The 21,784-nt window shown below is 33.6% G+C and overlaps 1 protein-coding gene across 1 annotated transcript in view; it reads right to left on the minus strand.

The window, feature by feature from the left end:
* Positions 1-2,620: 2,620 nt before the first annotated feature.
* The window catches only part of LOC145666402 (uncharacterized), a 33,762-nt gene continuing 14,598 nt past the window's right edge, over positions 2,621-21,784 (minus strand). Inside the window, exon 2 of the mRNA XM_081733614.1 lies at positions 2,621-4,190. Within this exon, the coding sequence (XP_081589740.1) occupies positions 3,618-4,190 (573 nt within the window). The 3' untranslated portion in view covers positions 2,621-3,617. The remainder of the gene's footprint in view (positions 4,191-21,784) is intronic.

Raw genomic sequence — 21,784 nt, forward strand, 5'->3', positions numbered from 1 at the left:
ATAGTATAAACAGCGCAATTATAAATTTAAGTTAAGCGTTTGCACTTTTTTACTAGTGGCATTATTGTTAGTTATTTCGCTTTTTTTTTTGTTTTTTTTTATGATATTCTTATTTGTTTCTTTGTAGTAGATTTAATAACTACAAAATGTCCTTATAACATTCAGAACTTGTGAGTCTTAGGTTTAATCCGTTATCCTGGTTTCTTTGTATCCAAACTGACACTGCATTAGTTGGCAGAAAGTATCAATATCATAGATACCGCCTTGCAGCAGTTACAGTTGCATTTTGTAGGGATTTAGGTGCGGATAGGTAGGGATATAGGTAGGGGTATATGTTTTAAAATGCGGCACAGTGTCGATCAACTCAATCTCACATGGTCATTCCATCTTCTTATGGAAACCTCCGGTACTTCTTCGATACTCTTCCGAACCCATTCAATTGCTGCATGTGGCAAATCAGCTACCGAATCATGCTGTCTGAAACATCCAACCAAACAAAGGAGTATTAATTCAGAAGGTGCATCCCTGATACGAAACTGATGGCGGTACACTCTACATTTTAAGAACATTAGTTCTACTTCAGTGATCATGTAAAAATTCATATTGATCTTATGGAAAATATTACGTGTTGTAACCCTTTCGTGAATTATGCCTCACCCTATATTAACAGATAGGTTGAAATAAAAAAAAATGTACGGAGAGATAGAACTGTTCATGACGAACACTACTACTACTACTACTACTACTCATAATAATAATAATAATAATAATAATAATAATAATAATAATAATAATAATAATAATAATAATAATAGATTGATTGATTGATTGATTGATGCTGAGTTTAACGTCCGTTTCAGCATTGAGGCTATATGGGACTTAGACTTACAGCTTAACGTGGAATCCGAACCACATAAACTTTCACTGGGAACAAGTCCGGGTCTCCCACGCCACGAGGGTGCATAATAACAATAGTAATAATTGAAGAGTTGGATGCAAGAACCAGGTAAGTCCACTTTTAGAAATATTCCGGAGCTGCCTCCTTTTGGATCTAACTTCACGATGAACACTGTATTAGGTATTCCTTTTACATTATAATACTGAATATAATAATTGGATCCACATGATTCTTGCACACAATGTAGAATGATTTTTCCTACTGGAACATGTGGGAATCTCCAATTCGCTGAAAAAAATGAACCTATCTGGTTTTTGCATCGAACTCTTCAATTGCTTACTGAACATTTCTTACGGTTCAGGAATCTGCAAGAAGAAAATAATAACCAATAATTTTTTTGTTCACTATATTTATTTAACTTTTCGTGTAGCATAGTAGCAGATTTTGTACTCTATATTACAGGATATCTCTTTCAGCGTAAATTTGTTATATGGACACAAAAAGGAATCACAATCTCAAAATACAAGCAGTTCTTTAAAATTTACGAACACGTGACTTTCCAAGCAAATATTCAATATGCCATGCTTCTATATTTGAAAACAATTGTGCATTAACATTTTACCATATAATGTCATGGTTTCATTTGCACGTTTTAGTTCAACTTAGTGCTTCGTTTAAATATTAGGTTACCAAAATATGATCTACAATATATATTTGATCTGCAAACTGTAATTGTAACTTGTAGCAGTATAGAAGGAATAAGGAATGCTGATAATTGTTTTTTTATTTTTCAGATATAACTAATGTTCAGAAAGTAACTGACAAAATTCGATATGCCTTCTGTTTTATTCTAACCACATTTGGTCAGAATGCCTAGAATGGTTCGATGTAAAGTGTAATATTATGTTATCCTACATATATATATATATATATATATATATATATATATATATATATATATATATATATATATATATATATATATATATATATGTGTGTGTGTGTGTGTGTGTGTGTGTTAATATCGTATGTTTTTACAGTAAACAACTCTTATCATTAAGTCTGTCGTTTTAAAATTCCTTTTTTAATGTTAATAAACTTTGAAAGCCGTATTACGCTACAATCTATAAAAGAAACAAATAAGGAAAAGTCATTCACCTATCTTCGAAAAATTATGTATTTATCTTTAGCCATTACGTAACATAAGTGAAATTAAACCAAATACATATGATTCTTCTTTCACTAACTCAAATCTTCATTCCATACAAAAGTATAAAACTTTCCTACATATTATTGCAAGAATATGATCTCTGAAAGAGAAGTAGATGGGCAAATTCTCTGTAACAGGTTGTACATTGAAATTTGAAATTGTACGAGGGATATTTATGGAAATGTATTAAACATTAATAGTCAAGTCCATTGAAATATTTTTTTCTGAAAACATTTGCTCTTCTAAACTTCTCAGTTTTATTCGTAAAATCTGCGTTGTTTTCTATAACTAATAGGAATAGAAATTACGCAGTAAATAGGAAAAGTATTGAATGATGTACGAGGAATGACGTAAATAGAGTACATAAGGTATCGAAACATTACTCTGTACTTCTAATTATTCTAATCATCCTGAGTAAACATGATTAGGTTAAGCAGAATGTCTAATATATATATATATATATATATATATATATATATATATATATATATATATATATATACATTACACAGTCAACCACATGATAATTGATATTAAATTAATCTCTACGCTCATACAAGACAATACTCGTGCCAAGTACGAGTATAATATCAATATGGTAATAGTTGAGGTTTCTATTTTAAATATCTACCGAGGTTAAGAAAAGAAGAGACACCAAGTTCAAAACCAACTAATACTAAGAAAAAATGAAAGGTAAAAGTTTTGAGCAAATGTTTCTCCTCAGAATGGTTAGTTAAACCATAAACAAAAGTTTCAGAGCTAAAGACTTTTTTTTCGCTCCTAAAATAGGCAAGAATGTTCATTTTACGTTCAGAGCCAGCTTATAACACTCAAAGCCTAGTCTCTTTTCCTTTCTTTTTCTTTATTGCTTTTTCAAAAAGAAAATTAGGCTTTCTTCATTGGCAGATTTTCAAGGAAACTAAAATTTTATCGCCACAAGTTAAGAGAAGAAAATTAACCCACTGTTCCAATTTCTGTATATAAGAATTGGTACAGAAGCAACTCCTCTTTCTGTAGCCTGCAGTGATAAAATATCAATTTTCACTGATGAAATTTCCCACAAAAGCCGCCATTGATTCTTATGTAGATTCCATGGTCTGCAATTAGATTATTTTAAATCTAAATATCTCAAATACTTGATTAACTTCTCTTCTGTTCAAGAGAAGAGTATGATCATCAGCAGAGTACTACACACTCGACTGATTAACATTTAACATTTTTCTAACGAAAATGATAATAGGCAATTGTGTGTTGTACTTTTGTAAACAGAAGGGCGTATTCTGTATGTCGCTGTTCAAATAATTCCGAAACGAATAAGAGAATTTGCATAGACATATTTTGGTAACACGCAAGAAACTAAATATCTCTACTTCAAGCATAACTGTACTCAAGGTAATCAACTCGTCTCAAGAATTCAATCAAGAAAACTTGTATACGAATTTACTGTTTTAGTTGCCAATTTGTCAAAATAGAAATATATAGCTTGTAGAAGTGCAATTTTATTTAAGTTCATCCATAGTATGGACGGGGAGGATCATAATATCCCATGCGATTCATAAACCTCCTGTTGTAACTGTCTCCATAACCTCCATACCCATAACTATTGTACCCATATCCATCAAAGCCATTTCGGTATCCATTGTAACCTCCATAGTCATAGGGCCTTCTGTTATACCCATAACCACTTCCATAACCACTTCCATATCCGCTTCCATATCCGCTTCCATATCCACTTCCATAACCACCTCCATAACCACCTCCATAACCATAACCATTATAACGATGATCATTTCTATTATATCCATAACCCCCTCCGTAGCCATTTCTATCTCCGTTACGGCGGTCGTAGGAATTGTAATTGTAGTATCCGTTACCGTAATGATAGTCTCCGCCATACGGACGGCCGTATGAGTTGTAATAGCTGCTGCTACTTCCGAGATCTCTGGCGTAAGAACTCCTTGTTTCCTGAACTTCTAAGTCACCTACTGCTGATGCTTTCTCATCTGGAGTTTTGATAGATTCATCGTCGTTGATGGAGTATGCCGTGCTCATTAATTGAAGCAAAGTGAGTGATGCAAGGATCTAAAGGGGAAAAAGAGAAAATACATTTACCTTACATTGAAAATATGAGTTAAAATTAAAAGCAAAATTTGATGTAAATGCTCAAAAGTCGTCATATATAACTTGTGCAGTACTCTCTACTTTGCAGTTAAGGAAAGCTGTTATCTGACAATTAAACAGTTGGTACATTTGATGTGATTTTGCCAAATATTCTCCAATAACTAAGATAGCAGTTTTGGCGACAAATCTAAAAGTTTAACAAGGCATAATGATAAGATTATTTGTATCTTATGACTTCCAAATAATAACATAATAGTACTCGGAATATTTGACAGAAGATTCAACATTCAAGTATCAGCAACAGAGCGGTCAGTAACCTTGGATACCTCGAAACAGTATAAAAGAATACTGCAGTAGTTAATGAATAACCCTCATCTTTGTTTTCTTTACAACACGTTTAGCTATCTATCAGATGGCACCTTTTCTTAACTGCGCCTTAATTATAATCTACTTTGCTGTTCAAATGGTAACATTTTGTACAGGATTTTTTCTAGAGTTTTCTACGAAGAAAATTGACAAACAAGGTACAGCATACTATGTATCTTACATTGGAAATCAGCACCATTCAAAATAAATGCTGGTAGTGCCCTCGTACCAACATACAATCACACACAAACCAAGAATCATATTGTCTAAAATTTTATGTAAAAAGTTCTCCGAAATAATCTGGATTATTTCACTAATGTTGTTTTGAAAGGTATTAGCAAGACATTTTTCGATACCTTCTGGAAGTTCCTATATGAAGTATAAATATAACCATTTTCGAGGGGAAAAGGTACTGCTAACTAGGGAAATGCATTTTGTTAATACTATTGACTGTTGAGAAGCTTCATACTCTATCTCCAAATACTGTCATTAGATCCTGATAAAATTATATGGAATTTGCGAAAAAATATGCTCTTTGATACAAAAAAAGAACATTCAAAATTGGTACATATATATCTTGAAGTTATGCGTGAACATGTACACAATGAAGATGGTTAGTTGCGATATTAACAATATTAGGCATTGGGGGGTTTCAGGGTCTAACTTCCAAGATTATCTTCAGGTTCTGATTAAATTTATATGCGACCATCTAGAAAGTTTATTTTTTAAACAAACAAAAAATGAACAATCAAAAAAAAAAAAAAGAATGTGTCTGATGAAGGCAATGACACGTTGCTGAAACTTAACACTATTATTTATTATTTATTAGAAGTTATTTGCTTTGATCAGATTTTAGTTTTAATTAAGGCAATGAGTAAAAAGAGCAAGAATTAATAGCATTCAAAAAATATGTATTAATGGGTTGATCCGTAAATCTCCTCCTTTTCTTGAAGCCAGTTAGGAATGGATCATCCTACGAAACATGCATGAACAAACCGATCTATATTGATATAGGTATACTGTAGATATAGATATTTAGTAAAGTGGTCTACGCGTTACGGAATTATATATGAATATACATGGTATTAATATATGATATTATACATGAATATACATACATGATATTAATACTACAAAAGTTGTAACGGATAGTTACAATTACCTAACTCTACGTTATTTGTCCTAATTAATTTTGTAAATATAAAATAAGACTAATATAATCATGTCAAGTTTGTTCTATTAGATAATGTAATTCGTGTGTGGGTACCTTTGATGTTGTAAAATACTGACCCAAACGATACTGAACTTTTTGTCATAATTTTATTCTTTTCTTTGTTTTTAAAGATACATGGTTGTTCGTTATTTTCATTATACATTTTAGAATTGTAACATAATTACATAAAATAGTGTTATTTTTTGTTTTTAGACACAAAAGTTTTGTTTGAAATATCTCATTAACAATTTCCCACTTATGCTTATGTATCACTAAAGAGTAGTAGTTCCTCCTGGATTTCATTGTATAATCCTTCGTATCTTTTCCAACCTAATACAGTATGTATCAGTAGATAACAATTATTGCTTTATATTGTTACCCAAGGCGAAATAACCTTGCTGTTAATTTGTCAGTCCTATCTTTAACCCAAAAATAAGAGCATCTTATATGAAATGAGTTTTTTTTTTTTTGCTAATATGCATTATATATCCAAATTATTATTATTTTTCCCATATAATGATTTGTGATAATTGAAATTATTGAATACTGGACTAGTTATTATGATACAGATCAATATCACACAATTTTATTTTTAATTTGAGGACTTCTGACGTATCGATTGAATCTTGAATCAGGTGTTGTTAACTTTGATTGAATTAGCTGCGCACAAGTATGATAGGCAATAATGAAAATGAACCACAAATCTCGTTTCCTGTTATTTAGTGTTTAATATTGTGGTAATGGTTTCAGATATGCGCACGTTGACACTCTTCGTTCCCGAGGGTTTCAGCTTGTTGGAAACAGACTTGCAATCTTCTTTTCCATTTATTTACTGTTATCTAGCACTTGTCTTCTGACTGTCTGTGTTTAAAGTACTAGCGTCAATTACCCGCTTCCCTGGTTTAAAATAAGAAAAAATAATAATATGTTCCGTTAGTCAGTCACGTTTTATTATTACTGAAGCTCTCTCAAATCTATAGAAACAAAGAAAATATAATGAAAAATCAGATAATAATAATTAATCTATATAAATAAAAATTAAATATTACTATCGTGGGCTGAATTTGGATTTAAATACCGTCCGAAGTATCACTGTTCATCTCAGCGACCCCGAAAACTATGAATTCGGCACTAATATCGGTAATTTATATTAGTGTCAAATCCATAGTTTTCTGGGTCGCTGAGATGAACAGTGACACTAATATGTGAACTGTTCATCTCAGCGACCCAGAAAAATATGAATTTGACACTAATATAAGTCATTTTCGACCATTTTTAAATATCTTCCCTCTCCCTCCCCAAAGTGAAATGATAAAAACCATTCCAGACCCGAACCTCATCTATATTGAAGGTTTGATGGAGATCGATCTGGTGGTTCAAGAGTTATTAAGTCAAAACATAGTCACTTTCATATATATATATATATATAGTATGATAATGTCTTGTACCTTAAACAAATACAACAAAGACACGTGTCATATATTCCTTTGAGCAAATGTGGAATATACGTGACAAGAGTTTCATGATCTAGCTCCAAAGGTTGCCATCAGATTCTGATAAATTTATGTAGAATCTTCGAGAAAGTAAAGTTTCTGGTAATATAAAAGAATGATTAAAATCGTTAAGTTATGCTCGAATATGCACTCAATGCAGTCAGTTAACTTCGGTAAGATAACTTCAGGAGTTTCATGGTCTACCTCCGGAGACTATCACAAGCTCCTAATGAAATTTACGTAAAACCAAAGTAAATGAAAATTTAAATAATTAATTTTTCTGACCAAAGTATGTACCTCTTTATTTAAATTGAATTAATTCGTAACAGTTTCCATAACGTAACGTTATCTTCCTCAGACGTTAATTGGCATATGTATGTTCATATTAATGTATGTAATACCAGAGACATCATAATAGTCAATTATTTATATACATACACAATGATATTTTAATTGTTGCTTTTTATATATTTTAAATTTATAATATATAACAAGAAGCTATTGTTATAATTTACTGTTTCATTTTAAAATTTTATATTATAACTGTTTTTATTACGTACTTTATATTATGACTGTTTCACTTTTCTCTTTCTTTTCTTTTTCTTATTCCCAACTATCAATTAAATTTGTCATTTTCTCCCCATTCTATGTTCCATAATATAATTTTCCTTCTCCGTGTTTTTTTTACTTTATTTCTTTTTTTAAATCCTTAATTTTTTCTAACAACCTATCCCATAATTCATGAATTTGAAGTCCATTTGTCCAAATCATTAATCTCTCTCTTTTAATCTTTGTTTCTTTCCATTGATACTCTCTAATTCTCTAATTAGAATAGATTTTTCTAATTAATATTGTATTCTCTTTTTCTAAACCTTGTACCCCTTCCCAATCTATATCATGGAAACTGTTACGAATTAATTCAATTTTAATAAAGAAGTACATACTCTGGTCAGAAAAATTAATTATTTAAATAATAATTTCAGAGTCAACATGGAAGAAGTTAAAAGCATAGTCTTTCAAGTATAGGTAAATCAATGGAATTAGTGTAATTATGTTGAAGTTATGTGTGATCATGCTTATAATTATGGTATTAACACTGTTAACCATCAAGGTGTTTCATAGTCTGTCTCCAAAGACTATTTCTAAACCCTCATGAAAAGTGCATGGAAGAACCAAGCAATTATGTTCTTTCAAATCAAGAAGAATCATTAAAATCAGAACGCCTGTGTTGAAATTATACGTGAACATAGACATATTGAAATTGGCTTATTTACGGTTTTCACACTGTACTTGTTGAGGTGCTTCATTGTGTAGCTCCAAAATCACCACTACATCCTAATGAGATTTGTATGAAACCATCGAAAAACATACTAAACAAACAAACAAACAAACAAAAAAAGTAATTATTAAAGTGATTCACCTATATCTAAATTATGCGTTAACATTCTCATAAGATACGCACATTGAGAACCTTTTCTTGTCCAAGTTGGATAAAAATGCAAGTGAGTTTCGTTGCATCGTGAAACAACTGTAAATTTCCAAACTCTACCAATTTTATACTGAAACCGGAAGATACAGTGACCACTATTGAAACCGGATATTGTAGTTCCTACCACTTTTAGTTTGCATAGAGGGGATAAAGGTCAATATGTCACTTGTTCTTGGGATACTAAATTCATTTATGACGGCCATATTTGGCAATCTGTTACCATTTTTGCTCTATGTAGATCATCATTAAAATTGGTAGTAAATGTCATTTCCGCTTGCAATTAAGAAAGGAACTTGGATCTGAAAGTACAATTGAACCCTTCGCATCCGCCCACTCCGGTTAATTCGACCGTGCTTGAGCCGAACTTGTCCCACTCGTCGGTGAGTCACGAGGCCCATTATCGTTTACTGCCGTTGCGGCATTGCTGTACACCATATCCTCTTTAATGCTCCGTTATCACTTCTATCGTTTCTTTCGTTGTGCGTGTTTTCTGTACTGTACTGTGTAGTTTTTAGTGCTTACTGTTTACTATACTGTAATTCTTTTGATTATAGTCTTACTTAGAAAGCCTAAATACTGTACATACAGTGCGCATTGCTCTCTACAATCATAATAATTACAGCTTTTGTGTGTTTTTACAATATTTTTAATGTAAAAAACAATACAGTCATTTTGTAGCTCAGAGATTATTTATTTTACTGAAAAATCCGTATTTTTCTGCATTTTCTGATATTCCGACCTTTTTGTGTTCCGACCATACCACCAGTTCCAAAGGTGACGGATTAGAGGGGTTCTACTATACTGAGTTAATATCAGAGAACTTCTTGCTATCTCTTAAATATTTAGCTCTATGGTGATAAACATTGAAACCGGAAGTGATTGATTTGACAACTTCCGATTTGAATAGAGGGTCGATGGAGAAGATGAAACCTCTTCTTGGGATGTTGAATTGATTGAAGAAAATCGCTTCTCTCTATCTCTTACCTTTTTGGTCTGATATAGACGGGGAGACAGACGGAGATAGCCGTTATACACCTAAGACTTCCTATACTTGTACATAACATAATTTGGAAGTCTAACAAACAACATAAAAGCGTAATTTTTACAATTTCAAGGACCTCAGTGATTTTTGAAAGGGAGTTTGTGGACTAAATTCTCAGAGATCTGACTGGCGCTTTGAGCTTACAGTATACTTGTTATATAAGCTGTATCTCTTAAGGATAATTAAAATTAAAAAAAAAAAAAAACTCATTGAATTTATCGTTTCGTGACTCCATTTGCAGCTTACATGCTTTTAAGTGAGCCGACCACCTCAACGATTTCACATAACATAGTAAACAGAAACCTTTAGCTTGAGAGCTAGAACGAGGCGTGATTCCGAGGGTAAGAAATAAACACCTTTTTTTTTTTTTCATATTTGCAATGCTGTATATTTATGTTTATTCTTAATATATAAAAAGTTTCTCGCATGCCCTAATTTCCATGTTACCAAAATCTATAAAGGAAATATATAATTACTTTATATCGTTATTAAAAATGTTACTTTTATTTCTGATATTACCTCATAAACATTCCATACATAACTAGTAACAAATTAAGTATTTAAATGCTATGCTACCCAAAAATTGGAAGATCAAAAATATTTGTTTTTTGTTAAAAAAGAAACTCTGATCGTCAATTGTAGATATGATATATATCAAAGCTGTTCAACTGAGAGAAACAAAAGTCTTATTGGATAAAACATTAAGAAGGAACAGATAGTGAAGTGCTGCATAAGATTGCAGTCTGCAAACGGATTTGAATTGCTAATCTTTCAGTGTTATTAAAACAAGCATAAGTATTTATGTATTCCAGATAACTTACCATTAAATGTATCAAATTTTAATGAAACTTTCCTTATGCTTTCTTTAAGGATTAGGAAAATATATGTTTATTGCTTGAGGTTGAAATTTGTGAACAATAAGACGCTAAAAGGTGGGTTGTAATGAATTCCAAATTATGCACAAAATAACAAAAAACTAATTTTTCACAAATTCAGTAAAAATTATTCGATTTTGATCCAATAAAAGTGTTTCTTTAGAACTTCTTCCCCATTCTTTTCATTTGCTTGGGGTTGAGATTAGTAAAGGATATGGAGTTAAAAGATGATAAGTTCAATCCAAACTTGGAAGATTCCTCTTATGCAACAAAACAATTCCCCATAACTTCCACAGAAACCATTAGATTTTAATGTAATATGGCTTATTTTATTATTTTTACTTCCAAGTTATCTCTAGCAGAAAGGATCCAAGAATGAAGGAAAGTAGAGTATTCCTCGTTATCATTTTTGGAACCAATATATATATATATATATATATATATATATATATATATATATATATATATATATATATATTTCACGACAATGTAATAGCTGGAATATTACCTTGTGTGTCGCAGTCCTTTGGTATAATGCTACTGCCAATAAGAGAACCGAATTTGCTGTTTTCAACAAGCATTGTGAGATAATTGAGGAGCTACCTGAATTAAGAAGCACCAAATATCAAGTTTAGGCGCTGGAAAATAATGTACTGCCTACAACAGACAACGAAGAGGCCATCTGTCAGCTGTGACATAAGGGAGTTTCGTCTCTAATTGAGATCCTATGAATACTTTTCTTTTCATCTATAGCATTGTTTTTTAATGATTTATTATGTTTTAACTCTTTTTCTTTAGTAAAATTATTTCTACTGATAAAATCACAGAGCTGTCATTTTCTGAAAGTTTTGAATTAACTGAACTAATTAGTGGAAAATTACAACATACACATTATATGGTGGACACAAAGAGGTGAGGTTGAAAGGGATGATAATGAAAGTGGAAATCCCGCGTGATAACATTTTGTCTAGTGGAGGGATAACCCATACAATGTTTTCTTTCTTTCTTTTTACTTTTTTTTTTTTTTTTTTTGTCAGTAACTCCTCTGAAGACGAACAAGAAGAATGCCAAACCCATTAAGTGGAGAGGAAATGTGATTAGTGACCGTCTACTTAAAAGAATAAAAATAAAAAGAGTTCTTTTGTTTGTTCGGAGACGGGGTTAAGGCGGGAAGGGAAGTAAATAGAAATCTTGGCTGCGAGACGCATCCTTGGGGAAGGTTACTTTAAACATGTCTCCAAGGTATTTTCGTCATAAGTAAATAACTAAGATAAATATTTGAGAATAGTTGCTTATGACATAAGGAACCAAGTACGTAATCGATGGTAGGACCATTTTTTTAAATTTTTTATTTAAAGTTATTCTCTCTCAGATCAATGATCCAAAAGCTGAGTACATCCTAGTTCTTTTTCTGTTCTATATTCTAACATGAACGATGTTTACATTTAAAAGACATTTATGAAAATCACTGTAAACTAAATGTTGACTTCATTTCCACTATGCTCTCTCTACTAGTCTAGTAGTGCACGATAGTGATGGGTAAATTCCCGGGAAGATATTTTTCAGGAATATTCCCTGGTAATATTCCCGGTAAGATTCCCAAAATGGGAATTTTTCCGGGAATTTATGTACAATCACAAAGAAAATTGCATTCTATTACTATATTATGATTTCGAAGTTAAATTCGTTATTTTATCACAGTATATTATTACAGTTGTCTCCAGAGGATTCTTTAAAATGTATATTCTGAACGGTACTATGTTACTTTATTAATATTTTATTATATTTAGAAATGAAAATGAAACCTTTGAGTTTTACGTCCCACGATTATGCCGGTTAAGCTAAAGAAGACAGTGATGATGAGTAATGAATGAAATGGTGGAATGAAGAAAGTGGGAGGAAACGGGAGAACCCCGGTGTTTGTCCACCACAAAGTTCACTTGGCGGGGGCTGGGATCGAACCCGGTACCCCAAGCACCAGAGGTGAACGCTCTACCACTGATTATTATATTTAGAGAGTACGCATAAATGTATATTTATTTACAATATATTCTATGAAAGTAAATATGTAGAAAAAATGGTATAGTAAGTTCACATATTTTTATACCGCTTAACAATTGAAATTTATAAGCACGTGGATTTTCTAAACTTCACTCTAGTACTGTTATTATAAACATATTAAATTTTTAAATGTTATAAACAAATTAGATTGGGTAACTGCCAGAAAATACATGTCTCACCAATTTATCAATAGACTATTTGAGTACATATTTATGTTCACAAAATTTGCAAGATACTGATTTATCTTTATAATTTAGCACGTAACATTGCCACACACGACCTTATTTCTCGAAATTTCATGCGTTAATTCACATGTAAGGGAAATCCGAGTATCTCTTCAGAAATTCGAATCAGAGATAGGAGACAGACCGACGTCTGTTACTAATGATGGTTCGGGGCGTATTAATTGTACTTCATCTCCATTTCTACATAATTTCTACATTACAAACTGGTTCCCTTTCATTATTTGTAAATTAGTACTTTTCTACTTTTTAGTGCAAATGGAAATGGAACTAATAAATCATATTATATTATTAGTTATATAAAGTACCGTCAACGAATTTTAATTTTTTAACCTCCAAATTATTTAAAACCTAGAAGTATATCATAATAAATAAAAATAAAGTAATTAGTCATACGGTTCTTATAATTTGGAAGATAAAATAAAGAAATGGAAATAAATTCCTTCCCGGGAATTTATATGCCAGGGGAAAAAACCCGGGAATATTCCAATTTTTTATTTTCCTTCTCACCGGGAATATTCCCACTGCCCATCATTAGTGCACGAGGACTTTGGTGCTCGGGGTCTATTGAAAGTTGAACACAACACGGTGGTTCGGATTCAACCTTACGTTGTAGATCCATGTCTCGCATACACGTGGCTGAAAAAGGAAGCCAAATTCCAAACAACCATCGAATTCATTTTCACTATCTTCAAATAACTGAGACCAGTGGCGGATCTAGAAGGTAAAAACTGGGGGGGGCAGCCAGTACCCAGACTATGGTAGGTATATATAAACTTTCAAAAATATATAAATAATAGCTTAAATTGTTTTGTCACTGAAAAAACTGTGGGGCCCAGCCCCCGCCCTGGCCTAGATCCGCCACTGACTGAGACCTTGACCTACAGGCTTTTCCGAGGGGAGCAGGAAAATTCGGTGTAGGAAATTTCGGTGTAGGAAAATTCGGTGTAAGAAAACTCGGTGTAGGAAAATTCGGTGTACAGAAAATTCGGTGTACGGAAAACTCGGTGTGGGGAATGTTCGGTGTAAAGAAAGATTCGTTGTAGTAGACAGTAGTATTTATTAAAAACTTAACTTTGAGCATAAATGAGCGTATTAGTTTTAAGTTCAAACTTTGTGTAGAACGTACTTTTACTGTCTGCTATACCAAATTTTGAAAAATTGTGATCGTGAAATAATTTGAATTCTAGATTTCGACGGATTTTAGCATTTCATGGCCCTTACATGACGAGAAATTTGTTTATTGATGTCCGTTTGTGTGATTTAGCGAAGCGATCATCGATACCAATCGACATTTCATTTAAAACTTAAGTTTTTATGATGTTTTGGAGGATGTCTCCTAGAATTTTATATTTCAAAAAAAAAAAAAAAAAAAAGTAGGTTACTAGACGGGCAAAGTTGAAAATTGTAGATTTTTCAAAAATGTTCTGACGATTTTATGTATATTTTATAAATAAATATTTAAATTTAAATTCTTCAAAAACGACATAGTTTATTTATGTTACTCAAAGGTGTAAAAATAAATGCCTCAACTAAAGTATCTACGCCTGATTGGAGGAGAAGTCAATAAGGAGTCAATAGGGTTGCAGTACTTGTTTACCTTAACTTAAGGCAAACAAACCAAAGTGTCTGATTGGAGGAGAATTAAACTATTTGTACAAATATTATATGATAAAACCATCCTGCTTTATATTGCCCTTTCCACTAAGACTTTTTTGATCAATATATTTTTGCATCTTATATATGTATATGCAGAGTGATACTCCCGGATTCATTGGGCTCTAGAATTTCCAACTAAATTCCGGTTTTCATGCGGTTTGTTGCAAATTATCAAGGGAGAATGGGAGGTTTATGGGACTATGTTTACTGGTTTAAATTCATCTGGGGTAATATCGAGCAGGCCGCAAGAAAAACAGAAATATTCGCCATTGTACGTTACAGTTCGAATGAGATATTGGATATTTGAAGCGAAATTGAAGAATACAAATTAAGTGTTAGTGAGAATACAAATTAAGTGTTAGTGAAATGAAATGAAATCTTTAAGTTTTATGTCCAACAACATCCGCCAGCGGTGTCCGATGCTTCCCTGCCTTACTCAGAAGAGATCCTGTTTCCTGCAATTTATTCACTAGCGACCATATTATGTTCCTGTTTGGGGCAGAACGTGAGGCAAAGTTGCTTGTAGCTGCCCTTTGCGTAGCAACAACAGATCCCGGCCTCTAAAATATTTTTAACGATAAAATCACGTTGCTCCAAAGAGTACATTATTGTAACTGCGGCCTGATCATATTGGTACAGTAGCACAGCATAATTCTCAATACGAAGGCCCAGTTTCCTGTTTCTTATTGACCGTCGCGAGGTTACCATCTAACGAAGAAACTCAAATCCCCATAAGGCACCTCACCTAATTCCAATTCGGTACAGTAGCGAATATTTGCTGCTTTTCTAGAGGCGCGGCCTATATTACCCCAAATGAATGTAAACCAGTAAGCATAGTTCCATAAATCTTCCAACGTTCCTTGATCATTTGCCACAAACCGCATGAAAATCGGACTTCAGTTAGAAAATCTAAACCCCCAAATGAAATCCGTGAGTTTTAAAAGAATCACCTTGTATATGTTCTATGATGTACTATATAGGAAAGGTGTTTTTAGTTGTTCCTATAACTATTCTCTGAACTTATAGTTGTAATTGTTTTATTTCTGACAAAAAGTGTCAGCTTCATTGTGTGATGAAAAGTAGTTTATAGTAATACCCCGCAAAAGACATGCAAGAGGTATTGGACTCAAGGCAGAAAAATAAATTTGCTTTTCTTGAAATAGGTAATAACATTTTATTCGTTACATTATATGGTTTTCGTTTTCACAATATGAAATGTCGTAAATTATTGTAAGTAGTAATATTCAATATGTATTACACCGAATCTACCGTACACCAAAATTTCCCCACACCGAGTTTTCCGTACACCGAATTTTCCTACACCGAGTTTTCTTACACCGAATTTTCCTACACCGAATTTTCCTAGACCCTTTTCCGAGATTACGAAACCATGTAGGCATAGCTGAGTTTAGTGAACACCTAACCTATAGTACATGCTTCTAGAATCGGACTAGTATTGATAGGAAGAATAACTAATGACCCTTGTACACATCACTTTTCGTTTTTGAACAAAAATTCTAAAAGGCTCTTCATGTGAAAATTTTATAGACTCTTGAACCCTGTTCTGAGTTGGGGCGTATTGATAAACCCTGATTGAGTTATTACAGAGAAAATGTAAATCAAAACATTTGGTAGCTACAAAGATACTCGCGTAGTTATCGAAATATTCTACCATCACTGGCAGGTGGCAGGTCATTTGCGTTAAATTGAAAAGCTGTTCTGTCGGGGGTTCTCAGCTTTAATATCGTCTCGTCTGTTAATTATGATCATTTTCTTCTCTTCCTTCTGCTCCGTCCATAATGTCTTCTAACACTTTCCTCGGAATAAAACGATTTCTTTTCAAACTCTATCATCAATGATTTTTTTCGTTTTTCTTTTTCTTTCTTTCTTTTTCTTTTTTCTTTTTTTTAAAGGTATTTCCAATTCAGTTTGCCGTTTCGTTACTACTGCTAAGGCTTCCCCATTGATTATACTTTAGATCCATTTTTCTTCACATCCATATTTCGAAAACTTCTCGCCCCTTTTCTTCACTTTCCCTAATGTTCACATTACACACGAAATATTACTCTATAATGACTTTTTCGTTAATTTCTGTTCAGAACACACGAACAACATTTTATTTATTATTTCTAAAGGTTTCTTTCGCAATGTATATATTACCTCCACACACAAGAGAAGAAATTCTGACCGACTAATCAACACCCAGGCCAAACTGTTTAAGCTAGAAACTTGAAATTTTGACAGGCCATAGAATTTGTAACGTTAGGTATCACTACTGAAGATTTCTTCGAAATTAGACAGGAAAGGGGAGGAAATGGATGTGGCAGTTATTATAGTAAAAAAAGGGTGGAGGTACAATTGTTATAATAGGATGGTCATATTTCGAAATCCTTTAAGGTTAGAGATAAAATTTGATATTTAGACTTTTCATTTAAAATAAATAAACACGTGTGTCAGTTTTTTTTAGATATACAAAGGAAGAAAAAGGCTAGAAGAATGAAAGTGCAGGTCTCAATTGTAACAATAAGATGGAGTAGTAGTCCCCCCCGTATGTCCAGCCGAGTCAGCAAAATTTTCTCGATTCTGATTGGCTGAGAGAGGTCACGTGACGTTAGGCCCCGCCCACGCGGGAAATTCAAATTTTCAGGTCACGTGGTATGACGTCATGAGTTACCCTGCGGGGAAATCCCTCACTAATTTGTTCCCTTTTACGGGTAAGATGTGTGTTTCTGATTGGTTGACAGCTGTCACGTGATTTTAGACCCTGCGATATTTGAAATTCGTTCCCTTTTACGGGTAAGATGAGTGTTTATGATTGGCTGACAGAGGTCACGTGATCTTAGGCTCAGGGATTTTTTTTTTTTAATTCGTTCCCTTTTATGGGTAAGATGAGTGGTTTGGTACCTTGAATTTGATTGGTTGATAGCGGTCACATGATCTTAGACCCTGGGATTTTGAAATTTGGGTATCCTCTTTGATGAGTACTTTGGTACTATGATACTGATTGGCTGATAGAGGTTACATGATCTTAGACCCGCTACACGGTGAACAGGTCACATGGTATGACGTCATGTTTTACCCTTGCGGGGAAATCCATCACTAATTCATTTCCTTTTACGGGTAAGATAAGTGCTTTGGTACCTTGATTCTGATTGGATGATAGAGATCACGTGATTTTAGATCCTAGGATTTTTGAAATTAGGGTGTCCTTTCTGATGTATACTTTGGTACCTCGATTCTGATTGGCCGACAGAGGTCACATGATCTTAGACCTGCCACACGGTGAACAGATTACATGGGAATACCCCTCACTCATTTGTTTCCTTTTACAGGTAAGATGAATGTTTTGGTACATCAATTTTGATTGGTTGATAGAAGTCACATGATCTTACCCCCCCCAGTCCATGAGGGAAATACAGAGCGATATGACGGCGATCCATCCTAGACCGGGATCTTAGAATTTAGTTCCCTTTTTATGGTTATGCGTAAAGTTCCCATGAAGGGTTCAACCTCCTCCTTAAATAACCCTTTTTTGGTATCATGATATTGTACTGAAGTTTACATTAAATATTATCGTTCTCTTTGGCAGATAAGATGATTACCAGCTTTCTTACCTTGATGGAGATCCTGTCCTTGAATTAGTAGCCTATGTCTCTGGAAGTAACAATGGTGAAAGAGGGTTGTCGCTTGTAGATTTCTTATAACACATTGTTGTGAGTTTAAGCGATTTTTTAAACGCTCAGTAAGCGCTTCATTAATGGAAACAGTGTTGCCAGATTTTTCTTACCTAAACTGCTCCGATTCTTTTCGAAACGGTTCCGCAGAGTGCAAGAATTTTCAAACTAAAAATTTTTCGAACTAAAAAAATTTCAAAACTAAAAATTTTCGAACCAAAAAAAATTTCAAACAAAATTTTCGAACTAAAAATTTTGAAACAAAAATTACAAAAAATTTTCGAACTAAAAATTTAAACAATTTTTTTTGAACAAAAAATTTTAAACTAAAAACTTTCGAACTAAATTTTCAGATCAAAATTTTTCGAACTAAAAATTTTTAAAAAAATTTCGAACCAATTTTTAAAAACAAGTTTCGAACTAAAGTTGTAAACCACATCTAAAAATTTTCAAATCCAAATTTTTTCGAACTAAATTAAAAATCAAATTTTGGACACTAAAAAAATTCTTTAATTATTTTTTCGAACAAAATCATGTAAACCAAATCTTGGATATATTTTTCACCTTAAATTTTCAAGATTACCATGATTTGAAAACAAGTGTTCAGGGTTTCAAGAAATAATAAAACATATTTTTTTCAACTTGTATTTTAACGAAAAGTATGTGCTCTTCTCATACATGTTTATTAACATAATAAATACAGGATCGAGTTAATGAATATGTTGGACGCGTCATCATCTTCGAATGTTGTAGACGTATCCTGTAAAGAAAAAGAAGAAACGACGGATTACTTTATGAATTCTCTTTTTTTCCTGAAACAATAAAAATGAGTCAATATTGATAAGAGAGAAATAAAACTTACTCGTAAATGATGGATCTGTTTAGGTTCATCTTCCTCCTCGGGTACAGGATGACTGCATTTTTTTTCACTGATGGATGTTTATGAACTCTTCTGGGTACTGCATTTTTCTTGGTGTTGCACCTTTATGGTCAAGGTTCCCCCTTGGGTACGAGATTCTGCATTTCTTCCACTGATGGTGTTGTTGATGGTTTATGAACTCTTGTGGGTACTTCAGTTTCTTCTTCTTGGTGTTGCTGCTTTGTGGTTAAGGAGGGAAAAAGAAAAGGAAAAGGAAAAAAGAAATGGCGGCCTTATTGGGTATTTACAGTTTTTTCTTCTTCATCTTCTTTTTCCAGTTCCATCTTCTGTTTTTTAACGTACCCGTACGGAACCGTATCATAAGAATTGAATTCTTTAAATCGACGTTTTGTGTACTGGATACTGTACATTTTTTCTTCTTTGCGTGTGACGATGGTATGGTCTTTGGTCCTGCATATCTTATGGGGGATAGTGATGGTGACTTGTCCACGGCATTGATTTGTAATCATTTCTTTTAGCGTATTGAAATTTAATTGTTGTCCTGCATTGTAATTTAATGTAAATCCTCTAATTTTGCATATGTAACTGGTGACGTTGGTATCCGGATTGTATATTTCTAGGCTGTAATTTTTTGGTCCTCCACTGACAAATGTTTTGATGTATGCTCGTGGTCCGTAAGACTCCATCTCATTCGATAAGCATCCCAAGTACGTTGAAGGTTCAATGGTTGGCTCCCCGGGCTTCTCCGTAAATATCACAGAATCCGTGTCGAAATATAAAACACGTTCCTGCAACATTTCCAGGTACTTGTACAGTTCCAGGCGTGCCTGACATGTTGTAAATGCACCTAACACGACATTGGTGTTTCGGTTTTGAACAGGCACATGTTCATTGTACTCCCAGAACGCATACAACATCGTATCATTGATGGGTACAATTTGATGGAGTTTAATGTCGGGGGAAGTGAGTTTTTCATAAAATTCTTCCGGCCGGTCAATAATTGTGGTCTGGCTAAAGTTTGATCTTTGGCAAAGCTTTCCCCATAGAGAGTTCACACAAAGCTTAGATAAACTTCTTCGTGCAGGATTATTTTCAATTTTGGTCTGATCCAATGCAATACCTTCACGCTCCAGGACGGTTTGTATGAATTTTGATTTGTCTTCTTCGGTCACACAGGAACTAGGCCAGCCAGACGCTTCCATTTTTGATTTCAAAAACGTATTGATATATTCCGTGAACAAGCCACCTGTTTTCGTGATGGGATCATATTGTTCAATGTCATAATCCCAAATTTCAAAAATTTCCACTGGTTGATATCCTAATTCTATTGCTTTCTGGATTTCATATGATACCCATGTTCCAGTGAGGCATCGCTCCTGATCGTTGTGCGTACACGTTGCTGTAGGGTCTGGGTTCATTTCTTCGGCACACGCAGCACACAGTGGAAAGAGTAGTTTCTTGTTGCATCGGTAAGGCAGGAGACCATGATAAAGATGTTGACTTGGTAATATCGTCATTTTGATTAGACCATTGACTTTATTTATTGGTGGTATATTTTCATCACCCTGTAGATAAATTCGTGGATGCCCTACAGGGTATTTAGCACACTTATTGATGTAAGGATAAAGCGAGACAATATCGAAATATTTTATTACTTCCCCCGCTTTTTCGTCGACTTGGTGGTACAATTTCACGCAATTGGTCCTTCCTCCAAAAAAACTATCTCTTGGATTTAATGGTCTGCGGTTCATGTACGGGTGATTTTTCAGATACGTCGTCATTGCAGGATTTTGTTTTAAGAACTGATTAAATTCGCACTCCCACATTTCATGTACAATATACCCCAATTCACGCAGTCTTGCATTTTTTCTTTGCGTTCGTTCATAACGGAATTCCATGGTGTCTTCTGGATTGCTGTAGATGGGCTGATTACGGCCTGTAGTAAAACATACTTTACACCCGTGGTAAAAGCAGCCGGCATACTCGTAGACGTGCTCCTCTAACGTCTCAGGATCTTGGTAGTAACCATCAACATGGAATCCCGCAATAAACACTTCTTTTTGTCGGGCCGCATGTAAGATTTGTTTTTCTTCGGTTTTTTCAATGTAGGCCAGCCATTGCATTGCAGCGATCGATTGGGTACTTCTCCATCGATAGCCATGTGCCGGTAGAATTCCAATGGTGTTGGGTTTAAGGAAATTCCGGCGGAATACTAAATTGGAAGCACTGGCAATCGTGATCGTCTCCAAGAAGGGATTCACTTTGGTTTCTGTTTCAAATGACGTCATAAACGAAACGCATGCTTGTCGCAGTACATTGACATCTTGAATACAATACTTGAGAATTTCTTTCTGGAAATCAAACGTATCATTACGATGATCGTTGTACCACTGCATGAACTTGTTTCTGTCTTCAACGGCCATTTCATCTGCACCATAATACTTTGTTTCTGGAAGTGGTCCAATATATGATTGATTCTCCTTGGTGTTGAAGAAATGCGGGAAGTAGCCTTTGGTTGTGGGTAAATTGAACGCTTTTGACAATTTACTTAATGCCATAGG

Source organism: Thermobia domestica, chromosome 1 (genome assembly GCF_964235325.1).
Source record: "Thermobia domestica chromosome 1, izTheDome1.hap1.1, whole genome shotgun sequence".
Lineage (NCBI taxonomy): Eukaryota > Metazoa > Arthropoda > Insecta > Zygentoma > Lepismatidae > Thermobia > Thermobia domestica.